At 31.7% G+C, this 25,880-nt stretch overlaps 2 protein-coding genes across 2 annotated transcripts; one reads left to right on the top strand and one right to left on the bottom strand.

Moving 5' to 3' along the window:
• Positions 1-2,514: 2,514 nt before the first annotated feature.
• On the top strand, positions 2,515-6,984 carry LOC106753326 (LRR receptor-like serine/threonine-protein kinase). The gene is made up of 2 exons (XM_014635126.2): positions 2,515-5,707; positions 6,252-6,984. The coding sequence occupies exons 1-2, from the start codon at positions 2,869-2,871 to the stop codon at positions 6,767-6,769; spliced, it is 3,357 nt and encodes a 1,118-aa protein (XP_014490612.1). The 5' UTR covers positions 2,515-2,868; the 3' UTR covers positions 6,770-6,984.
• Positions 6,985-14,812: 7,828 nt separating this feature from the next.
• On the bottom strand, positions 14,813-18,356 carry LOC106753334. Its single transcript, XM_014635135.2, has 7 exons — positions 17,792-18,356; positions 17,617-17,703; positions 17,232-17,432; positions 16,627-16,791; positions 16,419-16,472; positions 16,185-16,331; positions 14,813-15,458 (listed from the first exon to the last, which is right to left on the bottom strand). Exons 1-7 carry the CDS (start codon positions 18,179-18,181, stop codon positions 15,081-15,083), a joined length of 1,422 nt encoding a protein of 473 aa, XP_014490621.1. The 5' UTR covers positions 18,182-18,356; the 3' UTR covers positions 14,813-15,080.
• Between the last annotated feature and the right edge of the window lie 7,524 nt (positions 18,357-25,880).

The raw sequence follows: 25,880 nt of genomic DNA, 5'->3' as shown, positions 1-25,880 counted from the left end.
TGCTCGAATATTAATAATAAAGTATTAATATGAGATGGTAACATTAAACTAAATAGTTTCCTCAGCCTTAAGCGGTTGAGTTTAAAGGTTGGATATAATTTTTTTTTTCAAATTTTTTACTTTATGGTAATTTATGTTTAAGACGTAAGATGAACTTTTTAATATACCTTCAAGCATTTTAACCAAAATCGAACAAAATAATTGTTTAATTTCTATGATTGTTTTTATCAATTGGTCCTATTTTAAGCACATATTAAGATTAATAGGATGAGTGTGATCATAGTTCAGTTTGTAGTTACTTTAATCAATTAGTAAGATCATAATCATATAATTAAAATTCTTAGTAGTTTGATTTAAATGATTAAGATAATTAATAATTTGATTTGAAGGATTAGAATTATTAATAGTTTGATTTGAAGGATTAGGATTATTAATAGTTTGATTTAAACATGTGAGTTTGTTAGACTTGTAAGGTGAGATTTATAAATAGGTTCTAATTATGTCTCTGGTATCATATTAGAAAGTGAATTTAAAACCTAACTCAATCCCACAAAACCACTTTGTAAGATAAAATTTGCACCTCACTTTTATATATATATATATATATATATATATTAATTTGACTTTATTTCTAGTTGATATGGAACTTTCAACATCTTAATCCAATGTTTTCCTATAAAAAAATTAAATAAATAAAATTAAACCGTTACAGTTGGGAAGAAAAAAAAGGACCTTGAGATAAAAGAAGCTGAAACCGTTACAGTTGGGAAGGAAGAGGGAGAAAGAGTGATGAAGGTGCGAAGCGAAAAAGCAAGCAGTTGAGAAAGGTCCCATCCGTGCGCGACAGCAGAATCAAACCCACTTACTCTTATTCTTGGTGCAATAAATGAAACCCCATTTTGCTTCTTACCTTAGCTAGCTCTATCATTGCCTCCTCAATCATTTATTTCCTCACACCCTCAAAACTAAATATCACCAGCTTCAACTTTTAAGCAACTGTCACACAAATTAGGTGTATTAGTCGCCATAGAGTAACCTAGTTAGAGGTTAATCCTACAAACAAAACAAGGAAAATGAAATTTAAGATGTCGACTTTGGCATCAACATCTTAAAGGGACCCTATATTTCTCTCTAATTTTACATAAAGCTGTCGTACGCCACCTTTTAACCACTCCAATTCTCTCTCATGTGCCCCTGTTATCATCTACCTCGTGCTTAGATTCCCAATACACGCACTTGTCAAATTATTTTTACTATAATATTCTTCATCTCCTGCATCATCACGAGGCCATTGCCAAGTGTCAACCATATAACATAATTCAATTCCTTTCTGCTCTACCAGTCCTCTCTTGTCACGCGACACCACGTGACTTTTTTTTTTCTTTCTTTTTAATTCCTGTTTAAATTAACTCAAGTTAGTTTAAAGATCAAATGGATGTATGGTTCTTACATGACAAATTTTGAGCGGTGCTATTGGTTTATGTTTGTCATTTGAGATGGGTTTGATCTTAAATAATGCGAGATTCTCAGGACAAATGGAGGGTGTCATAGATCGCATCATGGATGAACAAGTTTTGCGAAATGGAGCAGGTTTTTGTATTCATGAGAATGAGAATCCTATCAGGGTTTTATTTTTTTAAGCATGGATCAGATCCAAAGTTAATTATGCTTGACAGGGTAAATAGGAGCAACATCTGAATCACAGGAGAGTGTAGCACCATAGCATCCAAGTCCACTCCCAAAACATATTCTGTGTAAATAAATTATAATTCAAATCTAATTGAGATCTATGACAGACCCTTTATTCGAAAGTTTCATTTTTCTTTCAAAACTAGGGAAAAAGATTATTTTGATAATAAATTATTGCATTCAGACTCTGCATCCTGTGCCGCCTGTTGTAAAAAGGGCAAAGCTTTATTCTGATTAACGCAACGCTAGCAGCTAATTCAAAACAGAAGTATTCTAGACCCTCTCAGAGAGTGTAGAAGTTTTCTTCTTTTTTTCTTCCCTCTCTTAAAATTAAATAAAAATGGATTAATTTAAAAGTGTTTTATAGGAAGAAATGAGGAAACAAATTCATACGAGAAAGGAAAGTGAGAAGTTAAGTAGTTTAAGCAATAAGAATATTTACTTTCACATGATGTTACATATAAAACCAACGTATTTCCTGTTTAAAGAAGAGTATCAAATCTGTCGTTATCATATGAAAACCGTATGTTTCTCTTGGGCCATGATTAAGAGGTTATAAGGTCATCAATAGCATAAGCCTAAAATATTAGCTCTTAAATCTAATTAGGTTATATTTAGATTTAACTAAATATACCTTTCAATACAAAATGGAGAGTCAGACTCAAAACTAGTTGGCCAAGGACAGAATTTGTCGTGGTAGACAAAATGAGCCTGCCCTTATTTTTAGGATATAATTCGTCTCATCCATGTCACTAAAAAATCCAAGAGAAAATGAGAGCTTATTTTATAACAAAGCCACATCAAAAGATAAACGGTTGATATTGAAACAAAATTTAGAAAGAAAGGCACTCACCCACCCATCCCATCTCTGTTATGTTACTCATTCTCAAAATTTTAAACTGTTATAATTCTTCTACTACCCACCCACCCCTGCACTCCACTTCAACATAAACAAATACTTATAGACAACCATCTAAAATTCCATTTCTCCCTGCAGAAACATCATGGCCTAGCTGTTTCTTGGATCCGGAGATTCTGGGTTATTTTAATTTATATATAATAACTCTTTTTTTATAAACACAGTAACCCACAAGACATGATTTGGTTCCTTCCCGTTGTTCCTCCCTAGGCTCAAACCTTTCTGCCTGTTCTTTCATTGGAGTTCGTAGCTTAGTTGTAATGCCTGTAAATCCATGGACCCTCTTCTTCTTATGCATTTCCCTTATGCTCCCACTCCATTTTCTCACATCTGCTGCAGTGAACCAACAAGGGGAGGCTCTTCTATCATGGAGGAGAACCCTGAACGGGTCCCTGGAGGTATTGAGTAACTGGGACCCAGTTCAAGACACCCCATGTACCTGGTATGGAGTGAGTTGCAACACGAAGAACGAAGTAGTACAGCTGGATCTGAGGTATGTGGATTTGCTTGGAAGACTGCCCAGTGATTTCACCTCATTGCTTTCCTTAAGCAGTCTGATCTTAGCCGGAACCAATCTCACGGGTTCAATTCCAAAAGAAATAGGTTACCTTGTGGAACTCAGCTACTTGGACTTAAGTGACAATGCCTTGAGTGGCGAAATACCGAGTGAGCTATGTTACTTGCCTAAACTTGAGGAACTCCATCTCAACTCCAATGATCTCGTGGGGTCCATTCCAGTTGCAATTGGAAACCTCACAAAGTTGCAGAAACTGATCCTATATGACAACCAACTCAGCGGGGAAATTCCTACCACCATCGGCAACCTTAAGAACCTTCAAGTGATAAGAGCAGGAGGAAACAAGAACTTGGAGGGTCCTCTACCACAAGAAATTGGCAACTGTTCCAGTTTAGTGATGTTGGGTCTTGCTGAAACAAGCCTCTCAGGTTTTCTGCCACCAACTCTTGGCCTTCTGAAAAACCTTGAAACCATTGCCATTTACACTTCCTTACTCTCCGGTGAAATACCAACTGAACTTGGGGATTGCACAGGGCTCCAAAACATTTACCTTTACGAGAACTCTCTCACTGGATCCATACCAAGCAAGTTGGGAAACCTTAAGAATCTCGAAAACCTTCTACTGTGGCAGAACAACCTAGTCGGTACCTTGCCCCCCGAGATTGGCAACTGTGACAAGCTGTCAGTGATTGACGTGTCAATGAACTCACTAACCGGAAGCATTCCCAACACTTTCGGGAACTTGACATCATTGCAAGAGCTCCAACTCAGTGTAAACCAGATTTCGGGGGAGATTCCTGGAGAACTGGGGAAGTGTCAGCAACTCACGCATGTGGAGCTTGACAACAATCTCATCACTGGTACCATACCTTCCGAATTAGGAAACCTTGCTAATTTAACGCTCTTGTTCTTATGGCACAACAAGCTGCAAGGTAACATTCCCTCTTCTCTTTCCAATTGTCAAAACCTAGAGGCTATTGATCTGTCACAGAATGGATTAACGGGTCCCATACCCAAGGGGATATTCCAGCTCAAGAATCTCAACAAGCTTTTGCTCCTATCCAATAATCTCTCAGGGAAAATTCCCTCTGAGATTGGGAATTGTTCTTCCCTAATTCGATTCCGAGCCAACGACAACAACATCACCGGGAACATTCCCTCGCAGATTGGGAATCTCAACAATTTGAATTTCCTTGACCTAGGGAATAATCGGATTTCCGGCGGTATCCCGGAGGAGATATCCGGCTGCCGGAATCTCGCATTTCTTGATATACATTCGAACTTTCTCGCCGGAAACCTACCGGAAAGTTTGAGTCGGCTTAATTCGCTTCAGTTTCTCGATGTTTCCGACAACATGATCGAAGGTATACTGAACCCCACCGTCGGCGAACTCACCGCGCTCTCCAAGCTAGTTTTGTCGAAGAATCGAATCTCCGGCTCAATTCCGAGTCAAATTGGGTCTTGTTCTAAATTACAATTACTGGATCTCAGTAGCAACAATCTCTCCGGCGAAATTCCCGGCAGCATCGGCAACATTCCGGCATTGGAAATCGCTCTGAATTTGAGCCTGAACCAACTATCCGGCGAGATCCCTCGGGAGTTCTCCGGATTGTCGAAGCTCGGAGTGCTGGACATATCTCACAACACTCTCAGCGGAAACATTCAATATCTCGCGGGTCTGCAGAATCTGGTGGTGCTCAATATCTCGAATAACAAATTCTCGGGACGAGTTCCGGACACGCCTTTCTTCGCGAAGCTGCCTCTGAGTGTGCTGGCGGGGAACCCAGCGCTGTGCTTTTCCGGCAACGAGTGCAGTGGCGACGGCGGCGGAAGGTCGGGACGGCGGGCGAGGGTAGCGCGCGTGGCGATGGTAGTCCTGCTGTGCACCGCGTGCTTGATGCTCATGGCGGCGCTGTATGTCGTCGTCGCAGCGAAACGGCGAGGGGACCGCGAAAACGACGTGGAGCTAGATGGAAAGGACAGCGACGTGGACATGGCCCCACCTTGGGAAGTGACACTGTACCAGAAACTCGATCTGTCCATCTCTGATGTAGCTAAATGTCTCACTGCTGGCAACGTCATCGGCCAAGGCCGATCCGGCGTCGTTTATAGGGTCGAGTTGTCGAGTACGGGACTCGCCGTGGCGGTGAAGAAGTTCCGGTTGTCCGAGAAATTCTCCGCAGCGGCGTTCTCGTCGGAGATTGCCACGCTTGCGCGAATCCGTCACCGGAACATCGTGCGGCTGCTGGGTTGGGGGGCCAACAGGAGAACCAAGTTACTGTTTTACGATTATTTACCAAATGGTAACCTGGACACGCTGTTACACGAGGGGTGCACAGGATTAATTGATTGGGAGACGAGGCTCAAGATAGCGTTGGGCGTGGCTGAGGGCGTGGCTTACTTGCACCACGATTGCGTGCCTGCTATCTTGCACCGGGACGTCAAGGCGCAGAACATTTTGTTAGGAGACAGATACGAGCCCTGTTTGGCGGATTTTGGTTTCGCTCGATTCGTGGAAGAGGATCACGCTTCCTTTTCGATTAATCCACATTTCGCCGGCTCCTACGGTTACATTGCTCCCGGTAAGTCAATCAATTTTCTTCTTTTTCAGTTAAAAATTATTCATTTTTCTTTTATTAACAAGTTTACCCAGTGATTTGTAAATAAGGAGAGTGTTGATTTTAATTAGATGATACCGGTGAAATAAATTAACGGGATAAGAAATTTGAAATTGATAGTGAGAATTTGAGTTTTCCACACGAAGGTTGGTGAATGGGGACCGTACGGGAATCCATCGTGAAGGCTTCCATTCATTATGGTTGATGTTTAGTGATTTGTTGCTTTTTGGGTTTGATTACATGTACATCTGATGTACTTGATGGCACAAAGTTACAAATCCCCTGCATGCATCTATAATAATTACATGTAATCTTTGTGTTTGGACAAGTGAAAGACATAATGGTGCCGGCAAAAAAGCCAAATGATCACGAGTGACACACAGGGAATGCGTCCAACCTAATTTGATTAATCGTTGTTGAATCACTTTACAGACAGCAAATGTCTCTTACCTGTGTCTGGATAACATGTGGAGAGTATATAATGTTTTGTTGGATTGGAATATTGCAGAGTATGCTTGCATGCTTAAAATCACAGAGAAGAGCGACGTGTACAGCTTTGGAGTGGTCCTACTGGAGATAATAACGGGGAAAAGGCCAGTGGATCCATCATTCCCGGATGGGCAACATGTTATTCAGTGGGTCAGGGAGCACCTCAAGAGCAAGAAGGACCCGATCCAGGTTCTAGATTCCAAGCTCCAAGGCCATCCAGACACACAAATCCAAGAGATGCTACAAGCACTTGGTATTGCCCTCTTGTGCACAAGTAATCGTGCAGAGGATCGACCGACAATGAAAGATGTTGCAGCATTATTGAGAGAAATTCGTCACGATCCTCCACCAGGCGCTGAGCCCCACAAGCCCAAACCCATAACATCTCAAGCTTCATCCTATTCCTCCTCCTCTGTCACCCCTGCTCAGTTGTTGCTCCTACAATCTACCTCCAACTCTTCCTCATCCCTTGCTTATTCCTCTTCCTCAGCAGCACCCTACCCCCCTTCAAGGAATCAATCCTCCATTCAAATTTAATGCCTCTTTCTATTTCAGAAAAAAAAAACAAAACATATATGTTAATTACTATATTTTTAGGATTTAGATCTTTTTAGTTATTTTGATTGGTTGATTAATTAGTTAGTACTAGTGGTTGACGTCAGTGTAATTTCGGAACTGATTGGATAAGCTAAAAGGTAAAATGAAATGAGTGTACAGAAGCTTAATTGATTGACATGATTCCTTTTCTTTTATTACTCACTTCACACAAACTGTGGCTTCTGCTGCCACCATCTTAACTGCACTGGTTGTGTAAAATATATGAGGGGGCCTACATTCATGTCCTTATATGGTATAAAATGAAAAGGGAGAGATTTCCATAAGAAGCTGCTTTCATGAATTCTTCAAAAGAGGGCAATAATATGTGTGGTGTAACTCTGAAAGCCAAAGAGTAAAAGTGGGAGATGTCAGGTTGAGCAGGAAGGTAGACTATCACTAGGTACCTTTTGAGCCATCTTTCGCTTCCATTATGATTGTTGCTGATTACGGAAAAGGAAGTGAGTTGGCTTGTTTTCGTTCAACTAACTTTCTTGGCCCGCACCATGTGGAGAAGTAGAAGCATTCTCCATTCAAGTCTAGAACACTTATGGCCAAGCAATTACCAATCACTTTTCCGCACATAACCCTTTCCTTTCCATTACACCCTATAGCAACTGCCTTTGCTTTCAGTAGCTGACAACACACGACCATCGTCTCATCAACACACCAAATGCGACCAGGGTAATGTGCTGCGTTTCTTCCTCGCTTTTATCTTCAAATAATTTTTCCAATTTTTCATCCTTCAGCATTATTTCAAGACTGTAAAAAAAAAAGTTTCCTTTCACCAGAGGGTGCCATTTTAATGGTGCTTAACAGCTGCACATGCAGATCAATCTGTACCTCAGACTCTGGCTGTGCCCCCCCATGCATGGGATCTTTCATGTATTGCTTTAAAGAGAAAAGAACAAATTACATATGCGAGCTTCCATCAAATAATGAAAATGACAACCAAGTAATTTATAGTTTACTTGTAATTTTATTTTTCCTAAAAAAAAAGTTAGGCATTACATGCATGTGTCATTTAATGGAGAGATTTTCACATTACGTGTATAGCCCAAAAAGTGTAAATTAACATTCCGAAAAAGTGCGAGCAAAATAAATTACTTAGTGAGGATCATGGGTCATACCCTCTTAGGGTAGATAAAGTTATCATTTTTATCTTGGCCTCAAATCGAGAAATATCTACAAAATTATCATAATTATTTGATATATTTAAATTTTTTATATTTATTTAATATTATTTTTTTTATCTTTTACTTTTTTATTAAAAATATTACAAAATTTTATATTTTTTGAATTATTTTACTTTTATATTTTATGTGAAATGAATGCAAAAGTAACTCATGATATTATTATTCTATCATCATAATTATGTGGGCTATGATTGACTTTCAGTAGCGACCAAGGAAACTCTCTTATTTAAACCTTAAATTCTATGTCGGCCGTTAACCATAGTTTTTTTTATTGAATACGTGGACCATGCCTATCTCAATTTCATCCAAAATTATTTTTAACAGTTTAAATTCTCCTTTCAATTCAACAAACACTTGAATTTAGGACACCATCTTAGATCTTGAAATCAAAGTAATATATACTTTGTCGTAATAAGAGGGAAATAATTGACAAGCACAAAAGTTTGATGGAAATGCTTAACCATAAAGTCCCATATCAAAAGGCACCTTTTGGAAATGACCTTGTGCCTTGTGCCTTGCATGTAAAAAACAATTAAATAAATAACACGATACAACATGAAAGTAACCAGTAAGTAAATTAATATACATAATATAAAAACACAAATATTTAAAGAATACAATGAATAACAATTTTAAAATATAATAAACTAGAAACAATTCAACATTATAAATTGCATTTAATAAACTGTTACTAAATTTTTAAATATCTTACAATAAAAAATATCAACTCTTCATATGTAAATAAGCACAAGAAAACAATATGATGAAAGGAAATCTTGAATGAAATATTTAATATTTGATTACTTTTAAGGAAATTTATTTTTGTAATTAGAATAAATATTAGTGCTGTAAAGGATTTTGATATCAACTTTTTTTACATTATATTTTGATTTTTCAACCAAAACATATATAAATGAAATAAAAATAAATAAGGACTATTTGCTTCAATTTTTAATAGAAGTCAAAAGTAATAAAAAAAATTGAAAAATAAAGATAATAAAACTTGAACTGAAGTTTATAAGTTTGCAAAAAATTTAAAAAATATAATTGTTTTGAAAGGTTTTCTTTTTTAAGTCGAAACATATTAAATGATTTTGAATTTTTTTTATTAGTGATATGATGTATGATATTCAAATTCTTACTTTTCTTGCTTGTAACCTAACCTCATAAAAATATTAATTTTGATTAATCAATAATAAATATGTATTTCTTCCTTTTTAGTTCATAATGAAATACGACTTTTTTACTTTTCATTGAAGATGATACTAATTTTTTATATGTGAATTGAACTTATGTTTTATTAGTGTTATGTATTTTTAGTGATCAACAGACTTATTAGTAAAATTAAATTTGATGGTTGACCTTAGTGTGATGAAATGAATTCCTGTAACAAGGTCTTTTGACAAAAAATAAAATAAATATGTTCCGTTAAGATAAACAACCTTATAAATAGATGATAATCATGGTTTATGAAATGTGAAAACTCAATAAAGAGGTATTAATACAAAGAGATTCACACTTAAAAATTATTAAAAATTTAAATATTAGTTTAAATCTGACATTCAATAAAAATAAAAAAATTGAACACTTTTATAACGATTCTTTCTAATAATCATCTTGAGGGTATAGATTCATCAAATATCACTTTGTTAGACGTGCACAAAACATGTTGCAAAAATCAATTCCTGAATAAAAGTTTATAATGCATAATATGAGATGAAATTGGAAAAGAAAACATACTTAGTTTCCGATGAATAAACCTTTGAGTTTAAAAACAATTTACTATTTTATTTATTATTAGAAAACCTATTGATCATAAAGAAGTAAAAATGTATATTAATACCTAAAACATGTGAAATTAATAGATTTATTTGATATTGTCTACTATAAAACATCATCTAGTATACAACATCAATGATGACCTCGAAATATTTCATTTTAATATATTGCATCACAAAAACATGGAACCAGAAGTTGGTGTCTCTAATATTTATAAAATTATTAGGTAAATTGAATTCAATAAAATATATAAAAAGATCAATACATTACTTACTTATCAACTCCATGATCATGTCACTGAATCCTTTTCATTTCTCTAAAACTCAGAAAGATCTGATTTGGCATAGAGAAGACCAATAACATCTATAAATAACGAGTTTAATAAAAAAAAATATGATACATTACAAAGCCACACATCTAAGATGACATGCTAAACAGAAAAGAAAAAATAAAAATAAGTAAAAACATATCAGTAGATAACGTTGTTCCATGTAAATTTTGAATTATTGTTATAATCATTAAAGTTAATAAATATTTATAGTCAACGATCCTTACTTTCTGCGTATTTTACATTTTTCATAATCAATATTAGTCTTTTATAAGAAAATCATATCTTACTGTCATTCTTATCAATAAAGTCTCACCACTCCAAATAATCTATCCAGTGACTAATACACATTTATTATCGGTTTAAACATTTATTTGGTCTTAGTTTAGTTCCCGTTTTTTAAAATGTCAATCTTTAGTTTATATGATATGAAGAATGTATCAATGCAGTCATATTGGTTAACAAATAACAACTTTTTCATTAAGTGATTTGTTGTTCATATCATAGGAACTAAAGATTGACATTTTTAAAAGCGAAAACTAAACTGAACATCAAACCTTAACCTGAGGATCAAAAAAGGATTTAAACCTTTATTATCCATGTCTAATTGCAAAGTATGTAAATTTATGTTTTTTTTATTCATAACACATGTAAATTTATTTTTATTACAAAAGGAACATTCTCTAAATTCTTTTTATTTTTTTTAAGTCTGCACCAAATTTTGTCTTCTTCTCCTTCTCCGTCTTCTTTAAAAAAAATAAAATAAAAAGAATTTAGGGTCTCTTACATTTGTAAGAGAGATAAATTTACATATGTTATAAATGTAAAAATGTAAATTTACGTCTTTCAAAATTATGTTCTACAACATAAAAAAAATCTAAAATAACATACATAAAAAACTTGTATTAGTGTAACCTAGAAAAAAAAGTATAAACGTTATAGAAAAAATACAAAAATATAATACTGAAAATGAATTGAATTATTATTTATTTTTCATTTTTTAGTTTATCTTATAATCACTTGAGTTTTCTCAAATGGTATTATTCTCACTTTTTACATGTTTTTATTTGGTTTATATATTCTTGACTGACTAAAACTTATTTATATGTTAATCTCGTAATTTTTTAAACAAACAGAAGGTTTATGTTAATCTTCTAAACTAATTTATATATTCACTTAACCAAATCGATATGATGAACTGTAAACGAGGAATCCTTTTGTGAAATATACTCTTCCATACCTTTTATGACGTTACCTCATACTTTCTATGTATATATCAACTCAATGATTTTATCATACACAAAAAATACAAATACAAATATAAATTAGGATTTTTTTTCTTTCTTTCTTTGAAGTGTGTAAAAATAATGTTTTTTTCCCTCAAATCCGTGATTATTCATGTAATTATTATGTCCTAACGAGTATTTATCCAACGTTGAGTTAGACATGGTCTTAAGACATTTTGTATGCTCTAAAACATTAATTGTTACATATTAGTATATGTTACTTATAAATAACAAGATAATAATTAGCATACAAGTAGTGTTAAAATAAATGTTATTCTCCTAAAACTTTATTAGGAGTTCATAGTCTAAGTGAGTATTTTGAATAATATGGACACTAAAGTCACGTATAATACACTATATTTGGATTATATTTACTTCCTTCATGGCTTAAATTCTACGTTGAAACAACAAACAAAAAGCTATGGTTCCACTTTTTCAAAATTTCCGACCAAATTTTAGATACTAGACTCGATTCTAACATTTCATTGTTTTTCTTTGTTATTTTATTAATTTCAACTAAAATATATACCTTTCTTATTTAAGCGAATTTTGGATTAAACATAGTGATCATCATACATGCCAAATATATATTATGTATATAATGTCTATGAAACATTTCAACCAAATTCTTATTATTTTAGAATGGAAAGTGTTTCAAAATTTAAATAATTTATTTTTAATAGTATCAAAGCAAAGATTACATAGAACACTTTTATTACCAATTAAAGAAATATGAAATAAGATTGATATAATAATTTAAGAAGTGGTTTTACATCTTAAAATTCCTTAAACATATACATCAAACAAGTTAATAATGTTTTTAGTAAATAATTTTAATTAAGTTAAAAAACGTCTCATCTTAAGTCATTCAGGAATACTATAGAGCAGCTTGCAGTTTTGGTCAAACCTTAGCCCATTAATTCTGCTTCTGTTAAGTGGGTCGAAGAATACCCATAATTATTGGGCCTGTACATAAGGAGGAGCTTTTCTTTCTACACCTATTAATATTCTTAAATGGGCTTTATAAAATTATAAAATTCATTTAGCAATGTCAGTGATACGACGAGGCTTTTTCTTGCATTTTTTTCATTTTTGCGAGTATAATGGAAAAGGATTAATCGTAAATCCGCGTTGCCGTTTCATTGCATTTCTATAAAAACAAACACGCTTAACACCCGCTAATTTTCAAAACTTCACCCAAAACAAACACAACATAAGAGATTAAGTGATGATTTCTTAATTAAGTAAATTTATGCATGAACATTTAAACATAAACATCTTAATATATGTTATAATGAATTACTTATACAAATAAAATGCTGTATTTTAAGTATACGTGCTTTATAATAATAATAATAATAATAATAATAATAATAATAATAATAATGTAAAATTTTGTGATTTATCTCTATGTATATAAATTAATTCTGTTTTATGCATACGAATAAAATTTCCTTTTAGGATGAATATCTGGATTTTATATTGTACTTCAAGCTTAATATATTGTGTTTATTTCTTTTAGTTGATATTTTGAGATAATAGTAAGTAATGAATTTGTATGTTGATAAAAATACATTCATTCATGTATTTTTTTTAGGATGAATATCTGGATTTTATATTATACTTCAAGCTAAATGTATTGTTTTTATTTCTTTTAGTTATTATTGTAATTTGAATTATATTTGTAAAATGTAACGATAAATTACTAAACATTTAATGTTAATTTTTTCTCTTTATGTTTATATTCTTAAAAATATTAACGTGCAATCTTTTAGTTCTCAAGTTCTATAATTTAATAATTTTTTAAGAATTTTATTTTATATTTTTATTGGGTTTTACTTATTTATAGAAAAATTTAAACTAAAAATTGTCAAACAGTATAAACGGCTTAAAGTTGAATTCAAACCAATGATTCTTTAACACATCAAAAGAATGAACATATTTAAAATATAAAAACTATCATTTTTAAAGTTAAAAAATTAAATTATGAGTTGATAAAAAATAATCAAACAAACTCTATATATTAGTTACGCATTATGTTTGATTGAAGAATAGCGAACCAAGCGAAAAGAAGTTGCGTAGAATTGAATAGTGATTAGCACATTGTTAGTTGTTAAGTATAATTATTAAAATTAAAGGTGAAAGGGATTTTTGTGTAATACAACATAATCTTGAATACGAACAAATGTCGAAAGTTAAGAACTAAGGACCACTCTAAAAACAAAGGCGCCATATCCATATGAAACATACATGATGCACCTGTCTCAAAAAGCCATTCTCATGTCACTTCACATACTAATCATTATATTTTTCTTTTCCTTTTTTTAAATATAAATTTAAATAAATATAAACAAAATACTAAATAAATACAGTATGTTGAGTGTAATTTTATAACTGTACGGAAAGGGACAGCGCAACTGGCAGCCAAACTTGTAGCAGTTGGTTTTTTTGTTGTGAATACAAATACAAAGGATATGCAAAGGATGTTTTGATAAGGATTTCCAGATTGAGGCAGAAGAAGGCCTAACTCATAGTAAAAAGAATTGTTTGTTCCATAATACGCTTCTGACCATCACTGTCCTTTATTCTTTAATCGAATGTGGTGGGGATCGCTTTGTTGTCACGCAAGGAAGCCTTACTTACTATACTGGCCTTGCAATTCTACCCTTCACAATATTATTATCATTATTGTTTTGAAAACAAAAGATCCATATCCTGTGTCACTTCACACTTCCACCAACATCCATTTTCGACACTAGGATGCAAATACCTAATGCTAGCCTACCAACACCATGTGCTCCCTTCTTTTCTCTTCTTGTCTACTTTCGGATGGTCTAAGATTTAATAAAATCATGACGTTGACCGTTAGCTTTCAACCATTTCTCTTATTTATTTATTCTCTCTAAGGATGGATATCTCCCAAGAAAACTCTTCTTTAAAAACTTATTATTACATTATCTCATGTCCTCCTCAATATTCAAATGTTTGCTGTATGTTGTATTTCCCAATATGCACTATCTTAATTCTATTTTTTCAAGTTTACTTGTGGGAAAACATGGTTCACTGTTAACTGCTCTTGGTTTCACTGCATTAGTGTTCATCCAATTATTTTATTTGCAGTGCGTATACATTAAATATTCTCTTTTTATTTACCAAGAAGATAGAAGGTTCATGATAGTTAATAACTATACAGAAGGTTGAACGCATTTAGTCTTGGAGATATGTTTCTATTTTTCTTCTTTGTAGCTCCCCCACATGCAAAACCACCTATGACGGATTCATTAGCAGTAAAATATAATTCTCACTGGGAAAGACAAGTTGCATTAAAGGTTTATTGACGAATTGAAAGTCAACTATTACCCGCGCAAGCCTCGAGTTTATTTGAAATGCAAAGGAATTGAAGAATGCAGAACTCCTGAATTTAATGTTATAAACTGACAACATATTTTTGGTGGATTTACATAATCTCTAACAACGGAACAAACTGTCTCTAACCTGTTAACCCAAAACCAAAATTAACAAATATAGCCAAACCATGTGAAGCTTATAATGAAACCAAAAATCCCCAAAAGAAAAGAAAAAAGTGGGATAAAATAAAAAGAATATCATATATTTAGAGCAGAGAAGCCTGTGTAATAGGAACTATATATATATATATATAATCTTCATGGACATCTGACGTTCCTTCCAGGACCTCCATAATAAAAGTAAGTTCCCCAAACATTGTTTGATCCCACCCTAATGTCATAGCAATTGGAATGGTCAGCCAATTGGTGAATATTTGAAAGAGGAAGCAAGTTATTGTCCCAATCCACAACTTGCAAGTTTCTAAAATAGGCTGCTTTTCTAAACCCTTCTTCTGCAAAATGGCCACTACCCATTTGAGTGCCAGTGTGGTAGCCCCTTGAACGAGAATTCACTATTTCTCCTCCAAATTGTACCATGCTAGCATGGTTTCTCAAGTGACTGAACAAGTATGCTGGCCAGTACCCAACAAGTAGCCCCGACCCAAATTCCAGCCACCAATGTCCATGCTTTGGGTCCTATACACACAGATTTTCATTATGGTATCTTGGAATTATTTCAGCAAAAGAAAATGCATGTTACTTTGTTACAGCTTGACTCCAACTGTCTAACCTACATTAATGTGTTGGCATAAATGCAAACACCAAAAATTTCCCCTTACGGCTTAATTAATCAATGCGTGTCTCACTAGTATAAAGTGGTTGGTTACCATTTTTAATGATATTATTGGAGGAGAGTAAAATTGAGGAAAAACAAGTGGTGAGACAAATCGAGATGCCAGTTAGAGCAAAACCAAAATAAAAAAGAAAAGCCCGAGCCGCGAAACATTGCTTTAATAAAGGAAGGAAAGGAAAAGGCTCGGCTAGAGTCGACCCCATGAAGGACACTAGTACAAGGAAAGCAAGGGAATCTTCCATTTGAATAACAATAACATGCAGAAAATTCAAAAGAAAAGGTTCAGAAAACAAGTAAGCGAATTATTGCCTCACTTGGATATGATTTTCTTTACTCTTACTTTGATTATGCATGTTTAACCCTTTTTTTTTTCTCAAAGTAATTAACAAGTTGTGGTTTGAAAAGCATAAAAGCTCCAATTAACAACAAACCACCATCTAAACCGTTCAGCCTTTTGTGTTAAAAGGACCCTATTTTCTCCTTAATTGGTGTTTTCTTTTTGGTTGACTTAGTTGATGAATTGTTTTGTGGAAAAAGGAAAAAGGAAAAAGAAAAAGAAAAAGATTCACCTTCCAAACCATTAAGCCAATATCAAATTGTCTGGCATTGTAGATGGATCTTGGGGAGATTGCAGCCCCTATTGCTATCCTGTTGTTAGTTTGGACAAATCCTGAACATAGTAAATTGTAGCATCCAGTTGCTTGATATGCATCCGTCTGTCAGATAGCACATAATGTAAGATGTTAAAGAAATGAGGGTAAAAAAGAAACAGAAGAAGAAAAAAAGAAACGTGCATTACTTACTGTCCAATAAGTAAAGAACCTAGGATAGTTGTCTCCATATAGCTCAGGACTTACCTGAAGGAAAGTATGCTTGTTACTTAGCTAGAAATCGAAGGACTGAAAACCAAAGCAAATGATAAAGACAAACGTAATCCTAGTACATTCTTCAACACCTTCACTACAAAACATGGATGGATGTGAATTTTTGGACAATTTGATGTTGACATACCTGCCATCCAGCTTCTATGGTATTCAGATCATTGCCAAAAGATCCAGCAATAACCCATATCTGTGACAAACTGAATTCGTATGGATCGGTTACGCTGGGTGTCCATACATTTATGCTTGCTTTTGCTCCGTAGTATTGCTCTCCGTTTACAAAAACAACTGCATGCTGCAACAGGTTGTGTGTCAAAAATCAAAATTACAGCAGAAGCTACACATATGCGTGCATAAGAATGAACGATTTTTCCTAAAGGGTGCTTCGGACTTTTATTTTTTTCAATTTTTAGCTCCCTCTGGAAAAAAATTGCATGCGGCATAATGATTTCCACGTTACTTTTTGCTGCACCTAGGAGGCAAACTTTGGAAAGTGGAGTCCCTTCAATGTCTTCGTTTTTCCAATCCATGTTTAATTTTGATGAATAAAGAAAAACAGGGTTGTTCTTTTCTTTATGGTAAAGAAAAACGGTTGAAATGAACGCAATGCTGAGAAAATAAGAGCAGAGAGTTTCCTTTGAAAGTAAAGCATTCTGAGAAACGTAAACAGTAGCCGGAAAAGGATTGGATTGGCAATGAAATTTCAAAAAGCAAATTACGTTTGTAAGCACTAACCTCATGACCAGTGCCAGTTGAGTCCCTCCGTACTTTTCTTCCAAATCTTCTGATGGAGCTTGCTCGTAGAAAATCTTGTTCAGTTGTTCTTCTGATCGGAACAGTTCCTTCAGGGCATATTTCACCAGAATCAGACCAAAGCTGAAAGCTCTCTATGACTTTTTCCCCATTGGGGTGGCCCTTTGGCCTTTCCGGTGGATCCTGTAAACCTTAAGCCTCTTACTTTCTCAGTCTCTCAAATAAAATTCAATCCAAAAAATCAAACCTTTAGAATAAAAAGATGAGTACTGGCTAAATAGGAATTCCAGCTTCTCCAGAGGAATGTGGATGCATTTATGAATTGAAAGGAAAGTGATATTCCTTAGGTTGAGTTGGATGAAATTACCAATGGTCTTTGCCCTCTGAGCAGAGGGTGGTCAAAAGCAGGTTGCTGATGAGACAAAACACAATCTATGAAATCCCCATCTGGACTCTGCAAGAAAGGAACAGAAACATAGATCAGTGAATGGGGAGAAGGGGAATGCAGTAGGGTGATTGTAAAGGCAAAGTAAAAAAAATGCCTGAATTGTTTTAACAGGAGGCTTGTTAATCTTGTTGAGATGAGCTCTGATTCTCCTCAACTTTTTCAACAGCGGAGGTGGTCTGAAAGTGTTGTTAAGAATGGGGTGAGAGGGTGGTGGCAATGGTGAATTGGAGGCAATGGGGTGAGAAAATGCTGTGCCAATTGAAGTAACAAGTAGGAGGAAAGCAACAAAGGCAGGTAGCGTAGGCAGTAGAGTATTTTGGGAAGTGGAAAGAGCCAATTTGAGGGAATGATTTAGTAAACTTGTTTCTTCTGGGGTATCATCATTTGCTTGTATGCATTGTTCTTGTCTTCTTGTGTGACGAGCTGCAAAATATGGCTCTTTCTTATGTTTTGTCCAGGAAACTGAATATCCCCTCATGTCCATACAAAACAGAAGAACTACAAAGAAGAACACCCTACTACTACTTTGTTGCCTGCCTTCAAGTTTTCAAATTATAAACAACTCCTTCTTCCACTGCTCATAACCACAGAAAGAGAAAGAGAGAGAGAGAAAGAGAGATTTTAATTTTATGCTCCCTCACCATACCATCAAAACTAGCACCACCAGCACAAAAAATAGACCCAGACCCCGAATAGGTGGGGTCGCATTTTCCAAATTTACTTTTACCTCACGAAGGACTGTGGAAATTATTACCCAACATTTATGCCATGGATTCTTCTTCTTCATTTCACGCTCAACAAAGCTTTTGCACTAATTAATATACCAACTAATCAGAATAAGAATATACACCCAAACTTTTTACTACAAACTACCATATCTTTTGTTTCAACCTATTTAATCAAAATTCAACTTCTCCTTTGCCTTTTTCCTTTTTCAAATTTATTACTTACCACCCTAAATAAACTGGCAATTTGTTTCTTTAACTTTCTCCCTTTAATTTAATAATTAAACAACTTTGAATGGGTTTTTCCGATACAACTTAATAAATTCTCCAATGCAAGGCATTAATTACTTAGTAAACTGGTCTCAACTCGATTTAATCTTTTTTAAGTAATCACTCCGATTAAGATTTGTTTAGTTGTTGAAAACTTTAAGAAGTGTCTTTGAAGTTTTGTTTTTCCCAACAGAGACAAATTTTTACAGAAATCATTATTAACATATTTATTAACGGAGTTTAAATTAGATTTGACTTAAAAGCAATGTATAGATAAGATCCTTCGGGCCAAGGAGTCTTTTAAAAGGTTGAAGGCCTTAAAATGAGGGACATGTCCTTAAAATAAGTGTCCCGTCAATGATGGTTTTCCAATTTGGAGAATTTTGAAATGGTGGATTTTAAGAGAGTTAAAATTGATTAATGAGTGTGTGGTGGTGAAGTTTGGAATTAAAGCTTAAAAGCATGGTTATAGTGATCCTATTTGTATTGAAACAGCTTATAATTAGGGTCTTCTCTGGGGATATCTGTCTGCTTTTACTTTCCTCTGCTCATATTATTAATTGCATTTCATACGGTCCTAGGGAAACTGACTTTAAGATTATGGAGCTACCTCCACTGTTAGATGCACCACAAACCAAAGCAACTTTAATGGGCCATACCTAATTATTATTATTATATTTATACTTATACCATTGCCAACACCCAACACCCAATCATGGTGAAACCACACTCACAACTTTTATACTCTTAACTCCTTGTTCACTCTATGTCTCTGTATTTTAATAAAATTTTTATTTATTAATCACATCAACTAAAATAAAATTAATTTATAATATAATTAAATGTATAAATTTTATTTTATAAATTAATTTTATAAAATTAAGTTAAATTTAAAATTTATTCTTAATTCTTATTCTAAATGTTATTAATTCTAATTAGAATATTTTAAATCATATTATGAAAAAAAAAATCATTTTTGTAAATACATATAAGTAATTTGTGATAGATAATAAATAAAAATTTGTAATAGATTCTTACTTATAACAAATATAAATATTTATTTATCAATAATTTTTATTTGATTGATTTCTTTTAAAAATTAAATCATCAAAAAAAAATTATTAACAAAATAAATATTATGAATAAAATATATATTAATCATTGAAAAAGGTTTAAAATTTAACTTTATATATTAATATTTTTTTAGTTAGATATATCAAGTTAAAATTATTTTTGAAAAGATTAATTTTTTAAAATACATATTTTTTACTATTCATTTAATCTCGTTTCTTTTATAAAAATCAAGTTTATTTATATTAAAATTTTAGTGAGTAGTTTGATTTGAATTGTATTTTAAAATGAATTATTTTATGTAATAAATTGATTTATTTTTAAATAATTTTATTAAAAATTATAAAAAAAGTAAAGTATAAAATATTCACAAATAATTATAGGTCTTGTAGTTTTGAGAAAGATTAGAAGATATTTCTCCAAAAATATTTCACCAAGTAACAAAACAATTTTTTTTAATTGAAAGTATTAAATAAGTAGTGTGATGCATAAGTTTCTATTCGACTTGTGCTAGTCATTTTTAATAAGTAATACTAAATATTTCTTAAATATTTAATCATGGGATGAGAATGTCAAAATTATCGTATTTCTTTTTTTTTTATCTAACACATCAAAAGGTATGCAAGTGTGGGATAATCCATTTTACGATTTCTTATTATATGTTTTATCAATAATGTTTATTTATAGTATCTGCATATATTTATAGAGTTAATGAGATATATGTAAAGAGTTTTTTACTTTACAAACTGCTTCTATACACTCTTCATTTACATTTCTCTTTCGTCTTTCTAGTACTCGTCTTCTATAGAACGAGTGAATGTTGTGTCTTTAGAAAATTCTTAAACGTTCAAATTAATTCGAAGAGTTTGGTCAAAACACAATGAATGTCAAAAGTAAAGTCAAAACATGATTAACATTGTATTTATAGGAATATTTTACTAATCGTGGACCTTTACCTAAATGGGCTAGGATATGGGCCCATTGGCCCATTAGTCTAATGATCATTTTACCTATTATGGTATGTAGCTAGTTTTGGTTAACTCGTGGATAATCAATATCTTCAACAAACATGGTTAGATGCTGGTAGATAACACCAAGTTCCAACAAGGCAACATGTAACCCATGATTAGGAGGATCATCTCTATTAATAGATGGTGCTTTGTATTTGGTTGGTGTACACAGTACTCAAAACCCGACACATGGCAATTGGCACTCGACACTCGTCATGTAACATATTGTTGTTACTCTTTTGGCAAAAAGATGTTAACCTTCGACAAGCAATTCTCAGTTTTCGGTTGACAACTATAATCTTTATAAGGTAACCGACATCTAGTCGTCGGCATGCAACCTCTATTGAATACAAGGTAGTTGGTATATGGTAGTTGAGATGTAATATGTGTTGAACAATCATTTGTCTTAAAAAGATCATTATTAATAGGACTGAAGGTTTTTCGACCATGTATCATATAGTGCATAAAATTTTTAAGTGAAATGAAAAAATAAATAAACATATTTATGAACTTAACAATAAATAATATTATTTGAATATCATGATAAATTGAGGTTAGTTTAGCATACAATAGATAGATAGAAGTGAATTTAGTATGTTGTAATAAGTATTTTTTGGAACCATGTTAAAGTCTCTTGGTTGCAGCTTGAAATTATATTATCAACAATTAGGCACTTTGTTAGATTTATATATGGCCCCAATTTCCAGATTAATAAAGAAGATGGTGAATTCTTTCTAATGTTGTGTTCGCTTGTGAGGAAATTACTGTAGACGAAGATTTGCGAGAGATGATTTGCGATTAAAATGTGTTCACATGAAAGGATTTGCGAAGAAAGGTTTGCGATGATTTGCGAGATATGGGAATATTTTGTATCCTGCTGATCTGCGAAGATTTGGGCTGATTCACTGTGAAATATCATTTTTACCCTTAATCTTTACGAAATTTCTATGACCCTGGCGAACCCATGCCTCCTCCACTCCTTCTCAGTCATCTTCCTCTACTGATCTACATCTTCTAATGAACTCCCTCTCAATCTCCCAGTTTCTTCATTGCACCCCATATTTTTTCGAATTTCTGACAATTAATTAGATCTACAAAAGGCTAATTTCCCTAACCTTGGCAAAAACCACCAATTTCAAATTCAATGGCTTCAATTCAGCATCCTGCAAGTTCAAGATCGTCGGAGGGAGGAGATCCAGCCATAGACGACAGGAAGAGGAAGCGGATGGAGTCAAACCACAGATTCAGAACCTTTTCTTCAATCCTTGGCAGATCCCCCACCCTATGATGCCATCGCCGACCATGTTCCTCCATGGAATTGAAAGATTGTTTGTTTCCTAATTGAATTACGTTGAATTAGGTTTTGGTGGTTGGGTTTAATTATTGATGTTGTTGAGAGTAATAAACATAAATAATAATAATAATAATAATAATAATAATATAATTATCAAATACTTATTATTAAATTATATTACAAAAAATATTAAATTTAAAATAATTTTATTTTATTAAATTATAATTTTTTTACATTTTTAAAATTAAATTTAATAATTAATGTTATTTTTTTTACTTTTTATAAACATTTTTACCATTAAATATAATATTAAAAAATAACATTTTATATTACTTTAATAATTAGGGATATTTTGATAATCTTCAATTTCTATCAATTAAACTAATTTTTTAAATTTGTCATATCAATCCAATTTTACACTAATTCTCACAAACTTTATCCTCAAATCTACTCTCAATTATCCACAAATCTACTTAAAAAAAACAACAAAAAAATTATCTTCAAATCCATTCAAATTCATTCAAATCATTTCCCCCAAATCCTACCAAACGAACACACCCTAAAAGATAAGTATATAGATGGTCTCTATAGTTTTTTAGTACAGTAAATATGTAATAATTTAATCGCCTCGTTAATTAACTATTAGCAAACTCGTTAATATTCATTACATGGAAGAGGGAGATAGAGAGAATATAAAATGAAATTATATAATGAAAATAACGTTACCTTCTTTCACTTTCAAAGGATGACTTTTTTTACGCAAGGAACATCGTTAACTGATGTCAATTGATGGTCAAAGGAGTGAATAATCTGAGCGTGTGCCGACAAATGACAATTCATAGGAGTGATTGGAGAGTATCTGTTGTGTTGTTAGGTTGTCCCTTCAAATTTAAACTTTCTGTACCAAACTGCTGTCGTAGCTTCTGTAAATTGTAAGGAGCAAAATAAGAAAACGAGTCAATAACTTTATTTATAATAACAAAAAAGTTTTCACTTTACTTACAACGACAATTTAGGTTAAAAACATTGTTTTAAGTATTTCAAATAACTGCAGTTATTATTTATTACTTCTAACTTATAATAATAATCTTATTAATGATGACCAACCAAAACAAAGTCACCTATATTAGATAACAATACATAATTATACTATGTTGTAGTTTGATAATTATGTTATTATTTTATCTTAAAAATACACATTTATAACTTAAGAAATTAAAATATTTGAAAACTTTTCTTTATTAGCAGTGACGAGAAATAATTGGAGTGACTTAAAAAACAAAATTTTTCATAATTCTTAATGGCAATATACTTTTTTATAATTCGGAAAAGATTGGAATTATCATATCATAAACATTCTCCATAGCATGTGATTTCTTTATAATCAAACAAGAAGCAAATCCAAAAACAATTGTAGTTATAAATTCAATATATATAAATATATTAATTTCAGTCAACAATAATCTACGTCACCACCAAAATTATGATTTTTAATTAGTTTCAGTTAATTAGAGTGAGACAGTTATAAAGAGGTGATAGAAAAAGTATTAGTAAACTTCCCTGTACTTACTGTGAGAGTGACATGAAGAAATTTGGACCATACGATACGACATAAATAATTAGCATTAAAACTATTTAATATTCACACAATTCCTAAAAAATATATTGTATACTTTCTGATTTAATAATATTTGATTTTTACAATGACTAAAATTTTAGAAAATTATTCTTAAGATTCAAATAATAATAATAATAACAAATAGCATACTTAAGAAATTTTAAAATATTTATTTTTAATTTAATATAAAATTGATGGATGTGTCGAAGAATGATTACAAAACAAACAACACCAATAAAACATAAATTCAATATACATAAAAATTGTATGTCATCAAGATTAACGAGACTTTAATACTATTAATAGGGTTTTCAAAGAAAAAATATTGGTGAAAAAAACACCAATGAAACATTAACTCAATTTAAAATGACACTACTCTCAATCTAAATATTTAAGATAATAAATTTATAAATTTTATTTACTTACTCATTTATACTTAATTTACTTATACTTATATTTATTCAGATTTCCAATTATATTTTATTTAGGTGTGAATCTTTTCACATTCAAACTTCAAACTTCACAAATGTAAAAATATATAAATGAATTGGATTATGAAAAAAAAGTGAGGAATCTTAAATGAATTTCTCCCAACCAAATAAAGTCCTACAAGATGTAATTAAAGTTTTAAATTTGTATTCCTTGATTTTAAAATTTTAAGCTGGCAACATTTTTTTACTAGTTGAACTCAACGTTGTATCCACAAAACATTTTGATTTGCTTTAAAAAGTTCAAAATTTTTATAATAAATTTAAATATAAAGATATATTTTTAAATTTAACATAAATTATTGAAGTCAGACTTTAATTTCAGGTATAATAATTTAAAATATAAATAAATATAAGTTACAATATGTGTATTTTTTAAATAATATTATTTTTAAAATATAATTGTTCATTTAAATTGCAAACAAGATGGGGAGCACAAAAAATAACCTTCACCATTTTTTTAATCTGATTTAATTTACTTTACAAACTTTTTAGTTCAATATTTGTTGGTCAAACTTACTTTGATGTCTCTACCTACAACTATATTTCAATTTATGAAATAAAAAATTATATAAGAAAAATTCATAAATATATTATTTTATATGACTTTTTAGTTATGGATTTCTTGAACAACAATATACATAACTTCATAGCTTTCAAGTTTCAACAAACAACTTACATCAAACAACTTTTCTATTTTCAGGTTATTCATTAACTATTTTTTCTAAAAGAAGATTACCCTAAATATCATACGTACTCTTTTTTTAAACCAAGTATAATGTCTATTAAAACACTATTTTAATTTATATCTAAGTTAATTGAGCAATTCATTTTATGTAATACATCTAGTACAACAATTTTTCCTACTAAATATTGGGTTCTCAGGCAATTATATATGTTTACCAACGCGCACAATCATAAGGTAGTGATATATGTTGTTTTTCAAACAAGTTTATAAACAAACTAAAATAACACGTTAATAATCTAAATCAAAATAAATAATATATATTTAAATAATTTTTGTGAATTCAAAATTTTATTATGATTCCTAATCGATTAGAATATTGATGATGTAAAAGAATTGGATTCAATATTATATATAACAAAAGTCAATCAAGAAAAAAAATGTGAAAAAATGTTTAACAGTAATTCTTAACCCACACTCAAAACAATTCCAATTAATTTAATATAACTTATTAAAATTAGTTAAATTTGATGAATGTTAGAAGATGAGTTTTAAGCCTAAATCAACTCTACAAAATCGGTTTGTAAGATGAAGTTTGCAAATCAATCTCATTTATATATATATTATAAATTTGATCTTATCTGTAATTAGGCCTGGGCAAAAAAAACTGATCTCTACTGTACTGCAGTTAACTGTACTATATTGTACTAAAAATAACTGATCAATTTCTAGTAACAGTTCAGTATACTATCTTATGGTTCAGTTTTTAAAAACTGAACTGATAACAGTTACAGTTCAGTTAACTGTGAGAACTGTATCTACTCTTACAACTTCTCTACTTTTAGTTCAATTGTTTCATCTTGTCAAAGAAAACTTTATTTAATAATAAAATATTAATAAAAATAACTGTTTACATAAAAAAATTATAATTAATTTTTTAAAACAACTTTTTTATCACAAAATTTATATTTTTATCAATAAAAATAAAAAATATAATTTATATTTTTATATTTTTTAAGTTA

The sequence above is a fragment of the Vigna radiata genome, unplaced genomic scaffold, assembly GCF_000741045.1.
Source record: "Vigna radiata var. radiata cultivar VC1973A unplaced genomic scaffold, Vradiata_ver6 scaffold_223, whole genome shotgun sequence".
In the NCBI taxonomy this organism is placed as follows: Eukaryota; Viridiplantae; Streptophyta; class Magnoliopsida; order Fabales; family Fabaceae; genus Vigna; species Vigna radiata.
The sequence above is the reverse complement of the archived record's forward strand: the minus strand, read 5'-3'. Positions and strand labels throughout refer to the sequence as shown.

What these genes read in the sequence shown, in the direction of transcription:
- LOC106753334 (XM_014635135.2), bottom strand. Translation starts at nt 18,181, where the DNA reads ATGGACATGAGGGGATATTCAGTTTCCTGGACAAAACATAAGAAAGAG. An exon ending in TCAGAGGGCAAAGACCATTG is followed by an intron (nt 17,433 to 17,616) that starts GTAATTTCATCC and finishes TAAGGTTTACAG; the next exon opens with GATCCACCGGAAAGGCCAAA. An exon ending in CAACTGGCACTGGTCATGAG is followed by an intron (nt 16,792 to 17,231) that starts GTTAGTGCTTAC and finishes AACCTGTTGCAG; the next exon opens with CATGCAGTTGTTTTTGTAAA.
- LOC106753326 (XM_014635126.2), top strand. Translation starts at nt 2,869, where the DNA reads ATGCCTGTAAATCCATGGACCCTCTTCTTCTTATGCATTTCCCTTATG. An exon ending in CTACGGTTACATTGCTCCCG is followed by an intron (nt 5,708 to 6,251) that starts GTAAGTCAATCA and finishes GGAATATTGCAG; the next exon opens with AGTATGCTTGCATGCTTAAA.